Source organism: Larimichthys crocea, chromosome XIII (assembly GCF_000972845.2).
Source record: "Larimichthys crocea isolate SSNF chromosome XIII, L_crocea_2.0, whole genome shotgun sequence".
In the NCBI taxonomy this organism is placed as follows: domain Eukaryota; kingdom Metazoa; phylum Chordata; class Actinopteri; family Sciaenidae; genus Larimichthys; species Larimichthys crocea.
The window spans coordinates 11,813,465-11,837,521 of NC_040023.1; the positions used below are offsets into that span (position 1 = coordinate 11,813,465).

Here is a 24,057-nt window from a genome sequence, read left to right on the forward strand (position 1 = left end):
GTGAGTTAAGTGTAGATTGCCTGAGCTGAGTCTGAGGCCTTGTTGCTTGTGCTTTTAATGATTCTCATTGGGGTGTCCTATGCATTGGAATAACGTGAGTTCTGTTTAAAGTGGTTTGGTTAGGTTTAAATGTGCGTACTGTCTTAGTTTGAGGAGATGAGATTGTAGTGTTGATGAACCCTGATGAAGGAGTTGAAGGAGTTAAAGTGAGTTGTTTAAGTTTAACTTTTAAAGTGAACTGAAGTGTAGTTGTTGTTAATTTTTTTTTTTTTAAGACATGTGGTGTGAGTTAACGTGGTGAGTGTTTAGGTAGTTAAGTGATGTTGATGTTGAAGGAGTTTTAAAGTGAGTTGAAGTGAGGTTAAAGTGAACTGAGTGTGTAGTGAGTTTTAGTGTTTAAAGTGAGTTTTTTTTTTAGGTTTTGTTTTTTTAATTTGTTGTTTTTTGTTGTTGTTTACCGTGAGTTTAAGTGAGTTTTAAGTGAGTTAATTTTGGTTAAAGTGAGTTGACGTGAGTTTAGTGAGTGTTTTAAAGTGAGTTTTGAAGTGAGTTAAAGCGTAGTTATTTAAAGTGAACTTGAAGATGAGTAAAGTGAAGTGAGTTTTGTTAAAGTGATTAAAAGTGGAGTTTGTTAAAGGAGTTTTGTTGGTTGTTGTTTGTGGTAGTTGTTAAAGAGTTTAAAGTGAGTTTTTAGTTTAGGTGTGAAAGTGAACTGACGTGATGTTGAATGTGAGTTTTTTAAAGTGCCCTGAAGTGGAGTTGTTTTAAAGTGAGTTTGAAGTGAGTTAGTTTAAAGTGAATTAAAGTAACTGAAGTGAGGTTTTTAAAGAGTGAGTTCAAAAGTGAAACTGAAGTGAGTTTGATGAAGTTGAAGGAGAGTGAGTTGAAGATGAGTTTTTTAAAGTGAGTTAAAGTGAATGGAAGTGAGTTTAATTGAGTTAGTTTTAATATATCTATCTAGTTATATATTATAACATAATATATATTATCATATCTTAATATATATATTATATATATATATCTGATTTTGATGTTATATAGATAATGTGTTGTCCACGTCGGTGGTTATGTACTTATGTCTGTACTATGGATTATGCTTCTCCCAACCGGAGGGATGATTGTGAGAAACAGACGTCGAAAATGACCGAGAAGACACCGATCAGCTATCAAGTCGAGGTGGACAGTGGTCACCTGATCACAGGTCAAGGCTGGTCACTGATCACAGGTCCCGAGCGGGGTCAGCGGAATCACAGGGTCAGAGTGGCTCAGTCTGATCACAGTCAGAGTGGAGATCACTGATCGGCACAGGTCAGAGTGGGTCACTGATTCAAGTCACAAGGTCCAGAGGTGGGTCAACTTGATCACAGGTCAGATGTATATATGTATATGCTTCTCCCGACCCGGAGAGAGTGTGTGAGAACAGACGTACAAATGACAGAGACACCGTTCAGCTGATCACAGGTCAGTGTGGATCAGCTGATCACAGGTCAGAGTGGATCAGCTGATCACAGGTCAGAGTGGGTCAGCTGATCACAGGTCAGAGTGGATCAGCTGATCACAGGTCAGAGTGGGTCAACAGGAGGTCAACTCTGTTAGTTTATGAGAGAAACGTAACAAAATGTCGAGAGAGAAGCCACAGTCGTGTTTTATTTTGAAAGTCAACATCCGGAAGCGCTTCTCCTAGCCAGCTTTGAAGTTTGAACCAAGATGGCGTCGGTCCGGAGCAGCTTCGCGTCGTGTTAAAACCGTTAAAACCGTTAAAACCGTTAAAACCGTTAAAACCGTTAAAAAGCGGCGGGAGGACAGCACGGAGCCCGTGGACGGTCCGTCCGTGTCCAGCCCCGCTGCCTGACTCCGTTTGACCGGGTCACCTCCGTGTCGCGTCCCGGTAAACCGGCGGTGAAGTCAGCTGAGCACGTAACCTAGCAACGCGCGGCTGTGTGTGTGTGTGTGTGTGTGTGTGTGTGTGTGTGTGTGTGTTAACCATGTCTAAAGTGCGCATGCTCCGGATCTTCGTGAACCAGAGGCTGAGCGCGGCCGCGGAGGAGATCCTCGCCCTGTTCGAGAGGACCATCGCGGAGTACGAGGAGGAGATCCGCCGGCAGAGGCTGCTGCAGGCCGGAGGACCGGGCGGAGGACCGGGCGAAGGACCGGGCGCAGGCTCCGGTCTGTTCTGATGATATATATATTATATATTATGACAGCGTTTATGTGAATATGTATTTACCTCATAACAAACATTTTCATGTCACTGTGTTTCCTCCGTTAAACCTGATAAATGTTCAGACACTTACAGGAGCTCTGCAGGTCGGTGCAGGGCCGCATCCTCTGCACGGGGCTCCGCAGCCACCAGGGGCCCCTGAGCTGTCAGCTATAGCCAGTAGGGATGTGCGATATATCGTCATTTACGATATATCGTCAAAAACATTCCCCATGGTAAGAACATGTCATCCCACAATTAAAAACGATAAATTCCCATTGATGACGTATGTATGTGCGCGACACACTCGCAGCCCAGCACGCATACTGACAGACATGGTGGAAGGCGGAGCAGATACGCTCGGCAGCGAGGAGCTCTTTCCTCACAGCGAGGAGCTCTTTCCTCACAGTGGGGAGCTCTTTTCCTCACGGCAAGGAGCTCTTTCCTCACGGCGAGGAGCTCTTTTCCTCATGGTGAGGAGCTCTTTCCTCCCGGCGGGGAGCTCTTTCCTCACGGCGAGGAGCTTTTTCCTCACGGTGAGGAGCTCTTTTCCTTACAGTGAGGAGCTCTTTCCTCACGGCGAGGAGATCTTTTCCTCACGGCGAGGAGCTCTTTTCCTCACGGCGAGGAGCTCTTTTCCTCACAGCGAGGAGATCTTTCCTCACAACGAGTAGCTCTTTCTCACAACGAGGAGATCTTTTCCTCACAACGAGGAGATCTTTTCCTCACGGCGAGGAGATCTTTCCTCACAACGAGGAGCTCTTTATCACAACGAGGAGCTCTTTTCCTCGCGGCGAGGAGCTCTTTCCTCACGGCGAGGAGATCTTTCCTCACGGCAAGGAGATCTTTCCTCACAACGAGGAGCTCTTTCTCACAACGAGGAGATCTTTTCCTCACGGCGAGGAGCTCTTTCCTCACAACGAGGAGCTCTTTCTCACGCTCTGGCTGCCAATCAGACGCTCAGATCGGTCAAACCTCCACAGACAGCCTGAAATGTCCGTGAAGCAGAGACTGTCTCTGAGACTGTCCAGGTGGATTCACTGACTAAACTCTGATCATCTGCCTGATGAACAATAACAGAGAGCGAGCGTCAGCCTCGATAAAGCTGTTATTAATCAGAGAAATAAAAAGTTGTTTCCTGATTGTTTCACAGCAGTTACATTCAGCAGGTATAGACACGCCCACCACCAGCTCCCCTGAGCCTTAATATTATTTTGGTGATCGATTCAAAGTCAAAAAGATTAGGCTGTGTTTATTTATCATTGTTTTTATCATTACTGTGATAAATACGGTAATGATAAATTCGTCTACATCGCCCATCCCTAGTAGCCAGGCAAAGCAACTCACGTGTTGTCGAGTTAAAGTCAAGTCAGAGTGACGTCTGCCGACAGGTCAGGATGAGCCGCACGCCGTTCACTGACATGAGGAGGGTAACGTACCGTTAAAGGTCCGCCTCACCTCAGCTACCTGTGTCAGTCAGTGTTTACTTTGTCTGTTCAAGTCATTCAATCAAAATATTCTCATTTTTAGGTGATTATAGATGCATGGAAACATAGTTATTATGTTCCCAGTCTGCCTCACTCTGAAGATAAAGGCAACATGGAATATAATAATAAAGATGATGAGCATAATAAAATAACGATTTTAGAAAAGCTTTGTTAACTTATCAATGTTTCACGCAACAAACGAGCTGTAAATACAGACAGCTGCCTTTAATTCTTCCACAATATGTTCATAATATCAATAAAATAAAATCTATTCATTTATTGTAGTATTTTTATTTTCTGAGGAGGAGAATGTGAACATTAGACGTGAACATGGAAACAGCCCTGTGTTTGTTTAACATGTGGACATCTGTGTATGTATTATTATGACTGATAATCAGCTGATCATCTTCTGGATTCATTGATTAATGAAGTGTCAGGAAAAGTTGTCAAATGTCAAATAGAGTCTGTGCAACATGTGTATCAAAGCGCCGTCGTCCAGAGGAGCATTAATGTAACGTTAACGTAACGTTAATGTAACGTTAATTGAGCGTTAATGTAACAATGTAACGTTAATGGAGCGTTAATTGAGCGTTTATATAACGTTCAGGTCCTGATGGCATGGTGTGAGGTTCTGGTTCTGATGGACCGGAGAGTGTTCATATCTCAACATGAAATATTGTTCATAGAACGCGTCCCACTCCAGAACCAGAACCAGAAGCAGGTTCCAGGTTGACCTCCTGTGGTGACAGTCTGTTAAAGCTGATGTGTTTGTGTGTTTCAGTGTTCACCGTGATTAAAGAGGTTCCTCCTGAGCAGAAGTGGAGCCCGGTTCTGGACCCAGACCCAAAGCCGCCTCACATTAAAGAGGAACACGAGGATCTCTGGACCAATCAGGAGGGAGAGCTCACGTTCACGCCTGTGCCCGTGAAGAAGAGTGAAGATGAGGAGGAGGAGGAGGAGGCTCGGTCCTCACAGCTTCATCACAGACAGACTAAAGAGATCCAAACAGAAGCTGATGGAGAGGACTGTGGAGGACCAGAACCAGCCAGCAGGTCTGATCCAGACGCTTCTTTAGAAGCAGTGACCCGTGACCAGAGGTCACCTTCCTCTGAGACTGAGCACGGTTCTGCCGGCCTGCAGCAGGTCCGGGAACCTCAGCCACCTTTAACAGCTTTCAAAGTTCCCGGAGGCGACGCGGCACGTCGACGTGTGCCGGACCTGCAGATCCACATGAGATGTCCGAGCGCAGAGAGGACGTTCCCGTGTCCGTTCTGTGGGAAGAAGTTCTCCAAGAACTCCAACCTGACCACGCACTTACGAGTCCACACGGGAGAGAAGCCGTTCACATGTTCGGTTTGCAGCAGCAGTTTCAGTCTGCGCTGCACGCTGGTCAATCACATGAGGGTCCACACCGGAGAGAAGCCGTTCAGCTGCTCCGTCTGCAGCAAGAGCTTCTCCAAGAAGGCCAACCTGACCACGCACATGGCCCTGCACGCCGACCAGAAGCCCTTCAGGTGTCGCACCTGTGACAGAAGATTCACGTGGCACTCACAGGTCAAAAACCACAAGTGTGTGTGTGAAGCTGCAGAGTCCTGAACTTGGTCCCCCGGGTCCTGCTGTGAAGCTGCGTCTGGGCGGGTCGGGTGTTACTGTTGTCCTGTTCATCGACATCGTCACGGCGATACGTGGTCGTTCTAGTCAATGTTTGAAACTCGAGCTGACAGGAAGCCAGGCACAGAAACAGCACACGGAGTCCGGTGGATTTTCAAAATAAAACAGACAAAGGAGAAACAAATGAAGCACGTAGCATGTTTAAAGAACATGAACCAGGAAAAGGAAACAAAGTCTGGAGGAGAAACCAGAGTAAGAGACGCTCCAGGGCTTTGAAGTCACATGACAGTGGACGCTTCATGAAATAAAGCAGGTGCAGTGTCACCTGGAGCGCGCTCAGTTTGACACACTTCAGCCTGACTGCAGCACTTTGATCGTCTGATTGGTCCAAACGTTTCCTCTGGCTCCACCTTCAGCTCTCCACCCGTCGGTCGGCTGTAGCTCCGTCCAGATGAACATACTTTATTTCAGGAACATAAGAAGCTTCATGATGGACAGCAGAGCAGAAGAAGAAGTTCATGTCTGTTGAAGTAACATGAAATCACTGTCCACGTGAAACCTGTGTACGCTGCACCACACACACACACACACACACACACACACACACACTCAGCTCCATGCTGAACCTCCTCCGTCACTGACTGGATCAGCTTGGCGTCTGTTATAACTTATTATTTATTTATTCATTTATTTATTTATTTATGTGTGTAATGTGCAGTACTCTGTTCATGTATTAAAATATGTATTTGATACATTTAAAGTGTTTGTTTATGATAAATATCTAAAATGATTAGTGCTGTGACATGACTGTGATGTTGACCTGTCTCTGAGTCAGACCTTCATATGTTTTCATAGTTTTATGGAGGCGTGGATCTCAAACAGCAGCTTCAGGAACTTTGTGCAGCTGTTAATAAATGACATAAATCAGCAGAAGAAGACTCAGAGTGCTGCCACCTGGAGGACATCAGGAGAAACACACGTCATACAGTATCTGCACATATTAGAGAAACCAGCAGACTGTTGAGGTTGATCATTAATCTATATAAAGGCACGGTGACACCCAGAGAGGCGTGTTATCCACACACAGCTCAGGGCGGCCTCAGCGTGTCATCGAGCCACCCTGTATCCAGGGGCACCCTTCATCAACTGCACTGCAGACTGTATGTAGACTGTATATAGACTGTATGCAGACTGTATGTAGACTGTATATATACTGTATATAGACTGTATGCAGACTGTATATAGACTGTATGCAGACTGTATATAGACTGTATGCAGACTATGCAGACTGTATATAGACTGTATATAGACTGTATGCAGACTGTATATAGACTGTATGCAGACTATGCAGACTGTATATAGACTGTATGCAGACTATGCAGACTGTATATAGACTGTATGCAGACTGTATATAGACTGTATGCAGACTGTATATAGACTGTATGCAGACTATGCAGACTGTATATAGACTGTATATAGACTGTATGCAGACTGTATATAGACTGTATGCAGACTATGCAGACTGTATATAGACTGTATGCAGACTATGCAGACTGTATATAGACTGTATGCAGACTGTATATAGACTGTATGCAGACTGTATATAGACTGTATGCAGACTATGCAGACTGTATGCAGACTGTATATAGACTGTATGCAGACTGTATGCCGACTGTATATATACTGTATGCAGACTGTATATAGACTGTATGCAGACTGTATATAGACTGTATGCAGACTATGCAGACTGTATATAGACTGTATGCAGACTGTATATAGACTGTATGCAGACTGTATATAGACTGTATGCAGACTATGCAGACTGTATATAGACTGTATGCAGACTGTATATAGACTGTATGCAGACTGTATATAGACTGTATGCAGACTGTATGCAGACTGTATGCAGACTGTATATAGACTGTATGCAGACTGTATGCCGACTGTATATATACTGTATGCAGACTGTATATAGACTGTATGCAGACTGTATATAGACTGTATGCAGACTATGCAGACTGTATATAGACTGTATGCAGACTGTATGCAGACTGTATATAGACTGTATGCAGACTGTATATAGACTGTATGCAGACTGTACTGTACTGACTGGGGACAGCTGCACAGAGGGGCCAGTTTGATTTTGTTGTCATGGGGCCCAAAGTTCCTGGCGGCGCCCCTGCCTGTAAGGACCGCCCCCAAAAAGTCCAGTTTGAAGCTGGAACTGCACAGATCAGTAAAAAGTCTCCTCACGTGTTTGCAGCAATGTTCAACGTGTTAAAGAGTCTTTAACTTCTTTAACGCTCTGAACACGAGGCTGGAAAATCAGAGAATCTCCTTCAGGACAGACAGACAGCTGCAGGGTGGAGACCTCAGAACAACCAGCAGGTGGAGGCAGAGGACCAACATCTCCAACATCTCCAACATCTCCAACATCTCCAACATCTCCAACATCTCCAACTTTTCACATAATTTTGTTCGTTTATTCACACGAAAACTTCACAAACACGAGTTATTAATGAGAGAGCTGATGAATGAACACTTATATTACTCACTGTTTATGACTGATTAATGTGAAATATAAATATGAAATAAAACATGAAGAATACACAGAGTGTGTTTCTCTAAACTTCAGCATGACTTAAATATATTTATATCATAATGATTAATAACTAAGTGCTGTGTGAGTTACAGGAATGCAAATGATTCAAACATCATCATCATGTGGATGACGTGTGTGTGTGTGTGTGCGTGTCTGTGTGTGTGTGTGTGTGTGTGAGAGAGTGTGTGTGTGTGTGTGAGGTCACCTTCCTGGGTGTGTCTCTGTAAAAAGCAGCAGGTTCTGCCTCGCTTCAGTCTCCGTGTCTCTGCTGAAACACTCGAACCGTCCGGATGGATCTGTTCGCCTCCCGGTCTCTGCTGCTGCTGCTCTCTCTGCTCGGTAAGTCCCGGCACAGCTGCCGGTGTTCGACCCGCGCCCCGTTAACGGTGAACGTTAAAGGATTCATGCGGTTTGTTCAACTTGTCGGTGACTTTCCACCGTGTGTGTGGGTGAGGCTGCAGTCCTGTTCAGGTCCACAAGTGCGGTTGTGTTCGGGTCCACACAGGTGTGGTTCTGCTCGGGTCCACATAGGTGTGGTCCTGTTCGGGTCCACACAGGTGTGGTTCTGCTCGGGTCCACACAGGTGTGGTCCTGTTCGGGTCCACACAGGTGTGGTCCTGCTCGAGTCCACACAGGTGTGGTCCTGCTCGGGTCCACAGTCTGACTCTGTTCGGGTCCACACAGGTGTGGTCCTGTTCGGGTCCACAGTCTGACTCTGCTCGGGTCCACAATCTGACTCTGTCCGGGTCCACACAGGTGTGGTCCTGCTCGGGTCCACACAGGTGTGGTCCTGCTCGGGTCCACAGTCTGACTCTGCTCGGGTCCACAGTCTGGTTCTGTTCGGGTCCACAGTGTGACTCTGTCCTTCCTTGTCCCCGCAGGACGCTGCTCCGCAGCGGACATCCTCCCTGAGGGTCCCGTCAGCGCGATCTTAGGGAAGAATGTGACCCTGAAGACTCTGCTCACGAACCCGACCTACGACTACATCATCTGGAACTTCAGTGACGGAACCGATCAGACCGCTGTGGTCACTCTGAGGCCCGGCTCGGTCAAAGTGTCCGAGACGTACGAGGGCAGAGTGTCGGCCGACCCGAAGAACGGCTTCCTGACTCTGACCGGGCTCAGGTCGACGGACAGCGGAGACTACAGCATGAGCATCATCTCACCTGACATTACCAAGACCGCCGAGATCCGGCTGCAGGTTCTGGGTGAGTTTCTGACCCGTTCAGGTGTTTGATGTCAGAGTTTCAGCCACACCTGCTCACCTGCTCACCTGTAGGAGTACAGCACATATCACTGCGCTTAGAGAGCAGGTCGTGCGTCGCTTAGCAACCACACGGTCCGGGGGACTATATTCTGTGGCGGAGGGAAAAGAGATTTTATTTCATGAGGTTAGTCTGTGAAACTTCATGTGAGAGCAGAGTGTGTGTGTGTGTGTGTGTGTTCAGGTTCAGGTGTGTGTGTTTGATACTGTCACCACGCTGGTTCATGCTCCGAGCTCTGCAGCCTGTTCTAGCTCCTGGTTCTGGTTTCCTGTGTGTGTGTGTGTGTGTGTGTGTGTGTGTGTGTGTGTGTGCATCAGATAAACTTATGCACACACACACACACACACACACACACACACAGACAGATCATCTCTGGATAATAACAGATGTGACGCCACCTCAACTTCTCTTAAAGCAGCTGTGTGTGTGTCACAGAGTAATCCCACTGTGTAACCATGACTACAGCTGTACTCGAGTATTTACTCTGATTACATTACTCATGATCAAGCAGCCAATCATCATCCAGGTCCCCAGCAGCAGCTGATCTCACTGCCTAGTCCAGCAGCAGTCAGCCCAGCTCGGCGTCTGTCTTTCAGCCTTTTATTTCACCAAGCTCTCACCAACCACTAAAAGTCAGTCCCACATTTACTCTTGTCCGGCGGCTTCTTGCTCGCTCACTCTCTCCTTTTCTCTTCTTAGCTTCCTCCTTTTTATTTTGGTGACTTCCTGCCTGCGTCCTCCACAGTGAGTCACGTTTCTGTTCGTTGAATCTTTATTTCTCAGGATGTTTGACGTGGAGCGTGCTCGTCTTCTTCCCAGCATTCCTCTCTCACAGTTTCAGTTCCACTCGCTTCCTCCCATCGAGCCATGAAACCTCACGTTGGACAAACAGAGCCGGCGTTGGTTTGTCTGCTTTGTGTTGAATCAGATAAATGAGCTGTGCAGTAATCACTGTGTGGATGAACTCTGCCTGCTCGCTCTCAGAACTGGTTACCACTCCTTCACATTGTTCCCACACACCTACTCTTACCCAATCATCAATAAACACGGAGCTCCAGGATTATCCAGAACGAGTCCGGCAGGTCTAGTCTTCATTCAGTCCATTCACATGTTGATTTTAGAGACACAGTTACGATTGTGCAGAGAAACCGGCCTCAGGCCACGCTGACACTCAGAGCTGGTTTGTAATCTGCAGGCTCCGCCCTGAAACCCTGACACTGACGTCTGACTTTACTGATACCAAGCTGCAGCCTCCGTGTCTGTGAAGGGAAGTCCCACAACCTGCAGTTCCTCTAACGTCCACCTGAGGCTGGCTCCAGAAGTGAGTCAGTCTCCATAAGTCCCCATGTCCAAATGTCCAACAGCAGAAATAAACATGTTTACAGGTGGAGCTGCAGTTTTTGGGACTTCCACATTGGCTTCATCTCACAGAGGGTGCTGCTTGGTTGCTAACTTGGGGAAATGAGTGACTCACATGTCACAGGTGTGACTGAGCTGACTGCCCTCTGAGCTGAAACACCTGCACAGGAAGTGAATCTTTCGTTCGTTGTCCTTCCTGCAGAGCCGGTGTCTGACGTGACCATCAAGTCCGACCTGCCCGAGGCGATCGAGTTCAACAGCACCGTGGTTCTGACCTGCTCCGCCAAAGGCTCCTTCCTCAAGTTCAGCTGGCTCAATGGCACCGCGCCCATCGTGGCCGACGGCAAGCGGCTCACGCTGAAAGACGTCCGTTTGGAAAACTAAATGAAGTCATTAATCATTCATCCGTTCACTCAGGTCTGTTCATTTATTAATGAGCACGCTCTGCATTGATTCACAGGCCGAGCTGTCCAGCACGCTCACCATCACCGGGGTCCTCAGGTCGGACCTGGTCGGTCCGATCTACTGCAAGGCTGCCAACCAACTGGAGATGGAGACGAGCGCCGCCTTCAACCTCACCGTCTACTGTGAGTACTGCACCTGCACGGCCCGGTGAGCTTTGGTTTGGGTCAGAGTGAGCAGGTGAAGCATCATGGAGCCAGCCGCTTGATGCAGGTTCCTGTGGGCGGGGCCAGTTACAGTTACAGTTACAGTTACAGTCAGTCATTGTTTCATTGAATCACCTCCACACCTGCTGGACTACAAAGGTCAGGTGAGTCAGTCACACACTGACAGCTCGTTTGTAACCTCGCCTCGTCGCAGGTCATGTGACCGGTGAGGTGTGTGTGTTTACAGGACTGAAGCCACACTGTGTACACACACATGACTAACCCGTTAACCTGGTTATTAATTAATCAAAACCTCAGGAACGCTTCAGTGGAAGACAGAGCAGGATGACACGCAGAGTTTCATGTGTGTGTGTTCAGGTGTTGTCGTGGTGTTTCAGCCTGTGACTGCTGCTGGCGTTCTCTGACAGTGTGTGTGTTGTTGCTCCATAGATGGACCCGACGACGTCGCCATCACTCCAGCGAACCCTCCCGCGGTCATCAAAGCCGGATCCAACTTCAGCCTGTCCTGTTCGGCCCGCTCCGACCCGCCCGCCACCTTCAGCTGGTACCACAACCAGACGGCCATGGAGGTCGAAGGTCCCGTTCTGACCCTGGAAAAGATCCAAAAGCTCGGGTTCGGGGAGAAAGCCGGAGAGTACACATGCAGGGCCAAGAACGCCAAAACCGAGCGCGTGGTCCCGTCTGCTGCCGCCAAGTTCTCCGTGATGGGTGAGTACCCAGACTGAGGATGACTCCATCTGAGCAAACACGTGTTTCCAGTCTGATGTCCCAGCTCGTCCCTGCAGGTGGACATGGTGGTCACCTGCAGACGCAGACTGTGTCTTCCTGTTGACAAACCTGGAGGCCTGAGAATGTTAATGACACGTCGTGACACAGCGAAGCTGCCGTCTGTAATTACTGCCAAAGAATTTCTCCTCTTGTTTTTGGAGGATGTTGTTTCAAGTTGGCGGCAGACCTCAGATATTCATGTGTGTGTGTGTGTGTGTGTGTGTGTGTGTGTGTGTGTGTTACATCACGGCCTGCAGAGTTTCTGTGTTTTCTTTCTGGACGCCGAGGCGTGAAGGAAAGGCATCACGTTCTAACGTACAGCTGTTTTATGATATTTATCTTGTCATGTTTAACTTGATGACGTGATAATCAACTTTCATATAATTCAGGATAAATAAACACGTTGTTTGCTCGATGTTACCGTGTTTCAGTAAGAAGTGGATCTTTTATACTGGGATCACCTCGTTATGTTATGACATCATAACGAGATAGTATATAAAGTTAGAATGTCGATAAATAAATAAATATAAAATCCGTCTGATAATCGAGACGATCTTTGGTGGTGACACTTCCTGTCTGTGACGTCTGTCAGACTTTCACTTCCTCTGTACCGAGAGCTAACGGACCACAGACCACAGACCACAGACCGCCATGGATCCGTGACGTCACCTGCATGTTTCTGCAGCTCCGTGTTCTGTGAGGACTCAACTCTCTCTTTCTCTTACAGATCCCATCAAAGGCGTTAAAATGACCGCGCCGACCGCCGTCCTCATCGCCGGCAACAGCTCAGCCAACCTGAGCTGCCAGGCGGCAGCCGGCAACGTGGAGGCCACCACCTGGCTGAAAGACGGCAGGCAGCTGACCGCCAGTGAGCGCGTGGTGTTCGCCGCCGACATGAGCTCCGTGAAGATCAACCCGCTGCAGAAAGAGGACAACGGAGAGTACGTCTGTGAGCTCAGCAACCCGGTCAACAAAGCCCAGGACTCCTACAAGATGGTGGTCAACTGTGAGTGTCTGAACATGAGGCTTCATGAGGTTTATGAGGCTGTTTGTGTTTTATTACACCTTTACAGCCACAACTCAATCTGAAGCCCATAAAACGGTTTGAACGTTATAAAAGTGACGCTGTGTGAAATGTGATTCATCCCGGAGGACACGACCACGAGATCTCCAAGACTCCAGAGAAGTGTGCCTGAGAAAGGCCATGCTTCTTCTCCTTCTCCTTCTCCTTCTTCTTCTCCTTCTCCTTCTTCTCCTTCTTCTTCTCCTTCTCCTTCTCCTTCTTCTCCTTCTTCTTCTCCTTCTCCTTCTTCTCCTTCTTCTCCTTCTTCTTCTCCTTCTCCTTCTTCTCCTTCTTCTTCTCCTTCTCCTTCTCCTTCTCCTTCTTCTCCTTCTTCTTCTCCTTCTCCTTCTCCTTCTTCTTCTTCTTCTCCTTCTTCTTCTTCTTCTTCTTCTTCTCCTTTTCCTTCTTCTCCTTCTTCTCCTTCTTCTCCTTCTTCTCCTTCTTCTTCTTCTACGTACATTTTTCTCCCGTAGTTTTGGTCGCACATACACAATAGTGATGTGGTAATCGTGAATGAGCCGTTCAAAGAGCCCGGTCCTGTCCACGAGCCGTTACCTGCTGTAAATGCAATGAAAACAACAGTCTACAGCAATTTATTGATACTAGAAGGCATCATTTTTACTTTATATACTTTATATATACTTCAGTACAAAGGATGTATTGAATAATATAAGATATATATGTTTACACAATCATAAGGTCAAACCATGAAAGGTATAAGTGGTCAAATGAAAGTCAAATGATCTGGCTCACTAGAAACTGAACTTCCCATCACTAAATCACAAAAAGGTCTCAAACCGACCAGCTTAGCCGGGAGCAGTGTGCTGCGACTTTTCGAGGAATTTCACCAAACGGTTTTTGAATTATTCGACAAAAACACGGCGAAGATTTTCCCCCGTTGACTGCCATGTTAAAAGAGTAAACCTCTTCCAGTTTCTTTCCATCGCTCTAAAGGTCACATTTCTTAACTTTAGCCACATGAATTATATATGTAGACGTTCAGGAAGAGCTCAGGATGCTCACAGCGAAGCCCGTTCAGTGATACGACCTACGGTCTGCCCAGGAATCCTTCTTGTTTGAGGGGTACTTTCAGCAGTTTCAGCTGTCACAGAAACAGCTGCGGTTGATAACTTTAACGTTTCCTGACGTTTCATCTCTGTTTCACCTCCAGACGGTCCTGAGCAAGCGGTGGTGACCGGCGAAGGTGCCATCGAGTTCGACGACCGCGTGACGCTCACATGCTCTGCTGCCTCCGTCCCGCCCGCCAACTTCACCTGGAAGTTCAACGGAACGCTGACCAACGTCAAGACGGCCACGTACTCCATCGAGAAGGCCGTTTACAAAAACTCTGGGACGTACATGTGCCAGGCGCACAACGCCATCACCGGCAAGATGACCACGTCCACCCACAACCTGTCCGTCAAAGGTAACCACGTCTGTTTTTTCAACCTGCATGTGTTAACTTCCTCTCTGTGGCTTCAAACATGGCAGCAGTCACCACACCGTGACTTGATCCTGTTGTTGTTGCTTTACAGAGGAAGGAGCTTTAGACGGCCTCTCAGACGGAGCCATCGCCGGAATCGTCATCGGCGTCCTCATCGCTCTCGCTCTCGCCATCGGGTTGATCATATACTGCAGACAGAAAGTACCGTAAGTGCTCTGAACTTCTTCTTCATCCTTTGGGAGCTGTAAGAGACAGAAGATGAATGTTTCCACACAGGAAGCTGCACGTCACGTGACATTCTGCCGTTGTGTTGGCGTGTTTGTGCCGTGACTGGCAGCATATTTGAGGCTGATGATGCAAGAGGAAATGAAAGTGGCGTTTCAGAAACACAGAGGCCGAGGACGCTCTCTGAACGCTTTCAGTCAGATGAAATCCTGTTTATGTGGATTGTTGGATCATGGTTCGTCCTCCTCAGTCTGTCGTTCAAAGTCATCTGAGAAAATAACCCCGATGATGTCATAGTGATGTCATCCTGGGCTTAGAGGCTCACAGTCACACGATAAATATAAAATCCAGTCTGACAGTCGAGCGGTGACACTGCAGCTTCCTGAGTCTGAGTTTCACTTCCTCCTCTAAAGCCCACACCCGAGAACGTCGCTAAGAAGTCAAATTAAATCCTGTTTACGTTGAATTCTTCATCATTTATTTAGAAAGATCAGAAAAATACAATATTCAATCATAAATATCAGCGGTCGGGTCGTGCTGGCAGCAGGTTTATCGTTGGAACGTAGATGGACTGAAAGATCGAGAGCTCCGCCTTCTGGCTCGGCTCCCTCTGGACCACATCGGTCCAGTACAACAGTCCACTCACTCCACCGTTTTCAGACTCTGAGGTGCTGACTCTGATCCCGGCAGCTACAATGGACATGTATCTGATATAATCTAAATAAATCATGAGTCTATAGACGATGACTTCCTGTTCTGATAATGGAATGTTAATGGACGCTGTGGAGTGATCGGAAATGTTCGGATCATGAATCTGATGAATCTGTTTACCTGTTCGGGAAGTTCCACGATGTCTAAAAGCTTCGTTGCTCGTGCTGACCACATCCTGCTGCGTCAGGTTGCTTCATCATAACGAGTCTGAAAGAGTTTGGAGCTGGTTTTGTTGAGACTGTTGATACAAAGCTGGAGGTTCATGGCAGCCTTTGTCTCAATCATGCAGAAGTGTGTGTGTGTGTGTGTGTGTGTGTGTGTGTGTGTGTGTGTGTGTGTGTGTGTGTCTCAGTCGTGTCTGCCACTTCGTGACCTTCTAGGAAATTCTTTTCATTCCTCTCACGCCTTGACGTTTTGCAACATGTTAGTAATGTACACACACCGTTACACACACACATCATTACACACACACACACACACACACTCTGCAGTGCTGCCACACCCTTCAATGTTACTGTAACAGTAACTGTCACACCGTCTTCCTCGGCGAGCTCACACACTCGTTTCACGGCGGACATTTTGACTGGATGGCCCCATTCCATTTAGTGAGCGAGCGAGCTCGGCAGCAGCGAGGCCTGAGAGTGGCTCACCTGAACGTGATGCAGCCGCCCTGTCTTCTCCTGCCTCTTTACCGCAGCAGCAATGTGAATAATTGTACATCTCGTACCTGCAGAGTCCGTTAAGAGCTGATAGGAACACTCTGATAGGCGGTCAGACCTTTATCGAGTCTGTGAACGGGATTTCAGACACGACCTGAATTTGCTCAACTCTCACAGTTGCGGTCACATGTTGCAACCGAGCGTACGAGCTGCAGCAGATTGCATCGCTTCACACCTGAACGACATTCTTCCCAAACAGCGACGCTGACGCAATCCTGTCAGATTTCAACACCGTGTGGAGCCCGACAGGAAGCTGAACAGAGAACAAATGAATGAGTCAGTGACAGACGACGGCCCCTGACAGGCCGACACATTCCTGCTCAGGTGCTGAAGCAGTTTCAGTTCTCACTGCGTTAGAACAGAACAAAGATTAAAGATGTGGAGATGATTCCAACACGTGCAGAGCTGCAGAATAACCTGGTTCTGTTTAAGCCCCCTCCCCCGTCTCACTTCTCCTTTAACAAACTCAGACGATCACCTGATGCCTCCTCAGGTGAGGGTAGATGTGGTGTTCGGCTCTCCGGGCCCCCGGGGGCCTCAGGATGATTGACGCGTCTGTGAGGCGTCGTCCTGCAGACGACCTCCATGTTGGAGATGGACATGTTTGTTTTGAGACATCCATCTCCATGTTTGTTGCTGTGGTTGTTCTAAGATATACTTTATTAATCCCTCAATGGGGATCACTCTACACACACACACAGTCATAGACATGCAATTTTGGGGAGAGATGGTGGAGTGAGAGCAGTTGGGGGGGGGCTTGCTCAGGGGCACCTCGACAGTGCCCAGGAGGTGGACTGGCACCTCTCCAGCTACAAGTCCACCTTCCATATTCCATATTCCATATTTTTGGTCCATGTGGGACTTAAACTGGCCACCCTCCAGTCCCCAAGCCAAGTCCCTATGGACTGAGCTACTGTCGCCCCGCTGTTGTTGTTGTTGTTGTTTTTGTTGCTGTTGCTGTTTTTGTTGTTGCTGTTGTTTTTGTTGTTGTTGTTTTTGTTGCTGTTGTTGTTGTTGTTGTTGTTTTTGTTGTTGTTGTTTTTGTTGCTGTTGTTTTTGTTGCTGTTGCTGTTGTTGTTGTTGTTGCTGTTGTTTTTGTTGTTGTTGTTTTTGTTTTTGTTGTTGTTGTTGTTGTTGTTGTTGCTCTTGTTGTTGTTGTTTTTGTTGGCATCATTTGAAGCAGGAAGTTTGATCTAGTTGATGAGATACTGAGTTTAGTTTGTTCGAGAACTTTGTGGTCGTGTTCATGCGGTTAAACTCGACACTCGATAATTGCAGACAACTTTTTACAGTGTAAAAGTATTTTCAGCTAATAATCAATCTGTGGCAGGAAAAACCAGTCTGAAGTGATCCAACACTGGCTCAGCGTGCGTTTATCTGGATGTATATTCATGTTTTGTTGGAGCTCACACTCTTGAAGTTGATCCGGGCGCCTTCGAGCTTCACGGTGACCTCAGCGCACAACAACGTCCCTGTGCCGAAGGTCTGTTCTCTTCAGGTTACATAACACACCTGTCGTACACGCATGAGAGCACGACATGTTCAGAAACCAAAACAAAGATGTGCTGTGATAATGCAGCAGGAGCCTGCATCAACTACAAGAATGATGAATCAGCTGCTGCAGGTGCAGAGACAAGACTGAAACCACGACCCACCGAGCCGAGACAGAACTTCAGTCCACGACCAAACAGACTTTAGAATTTACAGAGAAGAGTGAGAGAAACTTTAGGCTGCAAGTCGTCCCCACAGACTGTCTAAAACCTGGACGTAGTCTCCGTGACGTCCCCGCAGACTGTCTAAAACCTGGACGTAGTCTCCGTGACGTCCCCTCAGACTGTCTAAAACCTGGACGTCCCCACAGACTGTCTAAAACCTGGACATAGTCTCCGTGAGTTCCATGTCAGTCAGCACAGGAAGTGCTAAAAACTGCAGTTTCTCAGATGTGTACTTGAGGCTGGCTCCAGAACACACACACACACACACACACACACACACTCTGACAGTTTCGGTGTTTTGAAAACAGTCCGTCTACATTCCTTCGCTCTCTGCTGTCAGTCATCGCTGCTCTCTGATTGGGTGGGTGGCTGACAGGAAGTGTGTGTCTTTCAGGACGTCTTTTACGTCAGTGTGTCCCTCGGTCACGTCTCATGGACTCGGTTCAGTTGAATGCAGCTCAGGTGTCATCCCAGGTTTGAATTACGGACACGCGATGACAGGTGGTTGTCTTTGGGTGGAGTCTTTGTATGAAGATGGGCTCCACCTTGATCTTGATGACCTCTGACCTCGGTGTGGGTCTTTGTTGCAGCACAGGAGCTGAGTGTGTTTCTGTCGTGTTTGACATGAGCGGACAAACCGGTCCGTCGGCTGTTCTTCTTCTCTGGTTTGTTGTTGTAGCTGGAGGCCAAGCCGCCTGCTCAGCTTACCCAGAGTTCTCCTCTGCATGTCTGCATTATAAAGGCTGACTTCAGCCTGTCATTAACTTCATTCATTTAATAATCACAGAGCTGCAGAGTGCATGCGCAGTGTGCAGGATGGAAACGTTCCTGTTGTTCATGTCGTGTGAATCTTTCAGAAGCAGGAAAGCCTCGGGCTCTTCACAAAGCTCGTCTGTAAAAACGAGCTGCCGAGTGGGAAAACCCGTTCACGTCATAATTACACGCTGCACATCGACCGCCGAGCTTCATTAGATCCAGAAATGCAGCAGCAGATTCTGTCCACGAGCTTCATTAGATCCAGAAATGCAGCAGCAGATTCTGTCCACGAGGGCTGATTTCAGATTCAGGAACCAGAACGTGTCAGATGTTTTAACGGGAGAGAAAAGGTTCCTTCAAGAGGAACCAGAAAGGTTCTTTCAAGAGGAACCAGAAAGGTTCCTTCAAGAGGAACCAGAAAGGTTCCTTCAAGAGGAACCAGAAAGGTTCCTTCAACAGGAACCAGAAAGGTTCCTTCAAGAGGAACCAGAAAGGTTCCTTCAACAGGAACCAGAAAGGTTCTTTCAAGAGGAACCAGAAAGGTTCCAGAGATCTTTTCTTTGTTGACTTTCATCAGACTAACTGGACGCCGTCTTCAGGTCTTCCAACACGGCCTGGTTCAACCGTAACCGTCGCTTTGACGTTCATACAGATCGGACCGGAGTAAAGATGTTTGTGTTGATTCAGGTCAGAACTGTTTGATGTGACATTTTAAACTCAGCTTCTGGTTTCCATCAATACTTCATCAGCCCAGACGTTCCATCTGTGAAGCTCCAACATGAGTTTAGACGTAGCACACGTAGTATTACTGCACGTGCTGCTTCCAATGATCAGTAAACAGAGTTCTCCCACGACCTTTGACCTGTGCAGCATCTCTCCGTGCAGCTTGGTCTCTGAGCGTGAGCGCTGTGCTGCTGCCTGAAGAAGGCGAGGCCGCAGGAATGTCACTGTCATGTCTGCACTCGTCTTCCTCGCCTCTCGTCTGTGCGGCTGCTCGTCTTTATCTCGCTTCAAACCTCCACTCGTTTACTTTCTGCACCACTTCCTTCCTTCTTTCCTTCCTCTGCGGCCTCGAAGCCTGAGCTTCAGAGAACATACAGAGGAGCTTCAGAGAACATACAGAGGAGCTTCAGAGAACATACAGAGGAGCTTCAGAGAACATACAGAGGAGCTTCAGAGAACATACAGAGGAGCTTCAGAGAACATACAGAGGAGCTTCAGAGAACATACAGAGGAGCTTCAGAGAACATACAGAGGAGCTTCAGAGAACATACAGAGGAGCTTCAGAGAACATACAGAGCAGCTTCAGAGAACATACAGAGGAGCTTCAGAGAACATACAGAGCAGCTTCAGAGAACATACAGAGGAGCTTCAGAGAACATACAGAGCAGCTTCAGAGAACATACAGAGGAGCTTCAGAGAACATACAGAGCAGCTTCAGAGAACATACAGAGGAGCTTCAGAGAACATACAGAGCAGCTTCAGAGAACATACAGAGGAGCTTCAGAGAACATACAGAGCAGCTTCAGAGAACATACAGAGCAGCTTCAGAGAACATACAGAGCAGCTTCAGAGAACATACAGAGCAGCTTCAGAGAACATACAGAGCAGCTTCAGAGAACATACAGAGCAGCTTCAGAGAACATACAGAGGAGCTTCAGAGAACATACAGAGCAGCTTCAGAGAACATACAGAGCAGCTTCAGAGAACATACAGAGCAGCTTCAGAGAACATACAGAGCAGCATTAGATGATCCAGAATCCCCTTTGTGCTGCTTTAACTGAATAAACTAGAAACGTCTGCAGACAAACACACGGCTCCACCCGGCTGACCTGACGGAGGTTGTGTGTTAAACCTTCTCACAGATAAGGTGGAGGAACGTTCTGATTTCTATTCATTCATTCTGAACTTTCTGTTTTGTCCTCTTCTTATCAGCATCCAAGAAAAACAAAACGTATCAGTTTAAAAATGACTCAACAGAAAGGCATGCTGTGTTTCAGTGCTTCACTGTTTCAGTGTTTCAGTGCTTCAGTGTTTTAGTGTTTCAGTGTTTCAGTGTTTAGTGTTTCAGTGTTTAGTGCTTCAGTGCTTCAGTGTTTCAGTGTTTGAGTGTTTAGTGTTTCAGTGTTTCAGTGTTTAGTGTTTCAGTGTTTCAGTGTTCAGTGTTTCAGTGTTTCAGTGTTTCAGTGCTTCACTGTTTCAGTGTTTCAGTGCTTCAGTGATTCAGTGTTTCACTGTTTCAGTGTTTCAGTGTTCAGTGTTTCAGTGCTTCAGTGTTTCAGTGTTTAGTGTTTCAGTGCTTCAGTGTTTCAGTGTTTCAGTGTTTCAGTGTTCAGTGCTTCACTGTTTCAGTGTTTCAGTGTTCAGTGTTTCAGTGTTTCAGTGCTTCAGTGTTTCAGTGTTCAGTGCTTCAGTGTTTCAGTGTTCAGTGCTTCAGTGTTTCAGTGCTTCACTGTTTCAGTGTTTCAGTGCTTCAGTGTTTCAGTGCTTCACTGTTTCAGTGTTTCAGTGTTTCAGTGTTTCAGTGCTTCACTGTTTCACTGTTTCAGTGTTTCAGTGCTTCAGTGCTTCAGTGCTTCAGTGTTTCAGTGCTTCAGTGCTTCAGTGCTTCAGTGTTTCAGTGTTTCACTGTTTCAGTGCTTCAGTGTTTCAGTGTTCAGTGTTTCAGTGTTTCAGTGCTTCAGTGTTTCAGTGTTTCAGTGTTTCAGTGTTCAGTGCTTCAGTGTTTTAGTGTTTTAGTGTTTTAGTGTTTCAGTGTTTCAGTGCTTCAGTGCTTAGTGTTTCAGTGCTTCAGTGTTTCAGTGCTTCAGTGCTTCAGTGCTTCAGTGTTTCAGTGTTTAGTGTTTCAGTGTTTCACTGTTTCAGTGTTTAGTGTTTCAGTGCTTCAGTGTTTCAGTGTTTCAGTGCTTCAGTGTTTCAGTGTTTCAGTGTTTCACTGCTTCAGTGCTTCAGTGTTTCAGTGTTTCAGTGCTTCAGTGTTTAGTGTTTCAGTGTTTCAGTGCTTCAGTGCTTCACTGTTTCAGTGTTTCAGTGTTTCAGTGTTTCAGTGTTTCAGTGTTTGTTCTTCAGCCGTCTGCAGAGCAAACAGACGAACATGAGTCCAGCAGCTCAAACAGTTTAATCAGTCAGACTGAGATTAGCCTGCAGTGCTGACGTACAGAGGCGAGCAGTGAAAGCACATTTGACTGAATCAGGTTTGTTGTCTTGAACAGACAGAGAAAGATAAAATATAATATTTGTAATGATAAGAGATGAACACTCAAACATTCACAGTCTGTAAATGTGCAACATGTGAATGAAGACGTCGTGATCCAGGCGTCCGTCGACCTTGGAGCAGTTTCCTTCAGAACAAACATGTTGTGATATTTGATGTGAGCACGACTCCTTCGTGTTGACTTATTTTAATATTTCATCTGCTCAGTTTAACGTGTCCGCGTCGGCCTCGCTCAGAAAGAACCACCTGATAACGGCAAACGAAAAAACTGAATCTGAAACTGTGTCTGAACTGTTTGAACGTCTTCAGACACGACGGCGCTTCACCACCTTCTTCCTCTGTGGTTTTAACCTGCAGAGAGGCTGGCTGTGTGTGTGTGTGTGTGTGTGTGTGTGTGTGTGTGTGTGTGTGTGTGTGTGTGTGTGTGATTACATAATCCTGGAAGTGTGTCAAGGAAACACGGATGCTGAAGACGTTCAAACTAAAACATTTGTGTCAGACTGAGCGTCAGCTCCTCCGTGCCCTGATAACTGTGTCCAGCTCTAATCACTGTTTTCTGTCTCTCAGGGTCGAGTCGCCGTACTAAAGAAGTTCCTGCTGGTGAGTAACTGTCTGTAAAACGTGTCTGTCATGAATTTAACTGTTGAAGACCTGAAGCGTGTTCAGGTGCTGACGGACACGGATCTGTACCGGTACAGATCCAGCTGTACCTACCTACAGACTATCCGTCACTTGTGCTGTTTGTCTGCATACAATACAAACACTGTGTACATGATCATGTTCAGGTGTAAAGTCTGCAGTCACGTCCAGCTTCACCTGCAGACAGGCGGCCAATCAGACGCTGTGTTTCAGATGGTGTGGACGTATGGTGGCTGGGAACCCTCAATGCTGCAAATAAAAGAAACGCTGCAAACAAAAAGAAACAGCGCTACAAATAAAAGAAACGCTGCAAACAAAAAGAAACAGTGCTACAAATATAAGAAAGAAACGCCGCTGCAAATAAACTGCCTCCACAAACTGATGTAGTCGGGCACTAGATTTTAAAGTGTAGATGGCGTTACCGCAGTACTGTATCATATTAAAGTTATTGATTAATATTCCTAATAGAAAATTCCCAGAAATTATGAAAAGTCTTAGTAAACACTAATGTTGTTGCTGTGGCTCCGAGGATGGTTTGTTGTGATGAACATTAGCTTGTAGCTCGTTGTGATGAACATTAGGTTGTAGCTCGTTGTGATGAACATTAGGTTGTAGCTCGTTACTTACTATGGTTGAAAATATGCGTTTTGTGTTTTACCAACGTTTCACTTCAGAGTTACTGATCTCAGAAGTGCCAATATCTTTCTAACTTTACCGAAGTGCAGTAGCCAATAAGGCACCTTTCCTTATCTCGTAATTACGAGATCAGGTGTCTAATTTATTTTTTTCAAGTGAAGGCAATACGCTTCTGTACTTCTTCTTCTTCTTCTTCTTCTTCTTCTTCTTCGCTCACATAAGAAACTAAAGGTGCACCGGCAAAAATAGTCCCCGGTAATTCACTTCCGTTGCGAAGTTTCTTTTATTTGCAGCGGCGTTTCTTTTTGTTTGCAGCGTTTCTTTTATTTGCAGCATTGAGGGTTCCCGGCCACTGTAGTAGACGTCATTGGTCCTGAGGACACTCTGCAGACGTCCAACAGAAATAATCGTTGTCCTCTGTCTCCTTCTCTCTTTCAGGAGGTGCCGGCCCAAAACATCCCACCATTTTGTTTCCCATGATCCACCTGTGCAGCTGGGAGGCGTGTCCAGTTGGACCCGGCTGGTTTCCTGTGAACCTCGACCTGAACCGGCGTTCCCATCATGCCCCTCTCTCGACCAGTTTGGATTATCAGATGGACTCTTTAAAGTTTGTTTGTTTTTCACCGTCACCGTGAACTCGTCCTCATCGCCTCCTCATCGCCTCCTTGTCGTGTCCACCATCGCCTCCTCATCACGTCCTTATCGCCTCCTCATCACGTCCACCATCGCCTCCTCATCACGTCCACCATCGCCTCCTCATCGCCTCCTCATCGCCTCCTCATCGCCTCCTCATCACGTCCTTATCGCCTCCTCATCGCCTCCTCATCACGTCCTCATCGCCTCCTTGTCGTGTCCACCATCGCCTCCTCATCGCCTCCTCATCGCCTCCTCTCCTCCTCTCCTCCATCCTTCTCCTTCGGTCCGGCTCGCTTGCTTCCTTTAGGAAACTAAAGACGGCGTTAACTCTGTGATCAGACGTTTTGCTGGACTGACGCAGTCGATGAGTGACTCTTT

The 24,057-nt window shown here is 47.0% G+C and overlaps 2 protein-coding genes across 2 annotated transcripts; both read left to right on the forward strand.

Annotated features, from left to right (window-relative positions):
- The first annotated feature begins 1,557 nt into the window (after nt 1–1,557).
- On the forward strand, nt 1,558–5,893 carry LOC113747297 (zinc finger protein 32-like). The gene is made up of 2 exons (XM_027286674.1): nt 1,558–2,166; nt 4,469–5,893. The coding sequence occupies exons 1-2, from the start codon at nt 1,986–1,988 to the stop codon at nt 5,281–5,283; spliced, it is 996 nt and encodes a 331-aa protein (XP_027142475.1). The 5' UTR covers nt 1,558–1,985; the 3' UTR covers nt 5,284–5,893.
- Nucleotides 5,894–8,105: 2,212 nt separating this feature from the next.
- On the forward strand, nt 8,106–23,679 carry LOC113747294 (carcinoembryonic antigen-related cell adhesion molecule 5). The gene is made up of 10 exons (XM_027286637.1): nt 8,106–8,239; nt 8,782–9,108; nt 10,727–10,890; nt 10,985–11,111; nt 11,583–11,861; nt 12,649–12,927; nt 14,156–14,410; nt 14,520–14,634; nt 22,336–22,368; nt 23,482–23,679. Exons 1-9 carry the CDS (start codon nt 8,191–8,193, stop codon nt 22,352–22,354), a joined length of 1,614 nt encoding a protein of 537 aa, XP_027142438.1. The 5' UTR covers nt 8,106–8,190; the 3' UTR covers nt 22,355–22,368; nt 23,482–23,679.
- Nucleotides 23,680–24,057: the final 378 nt, after the last annotated feature.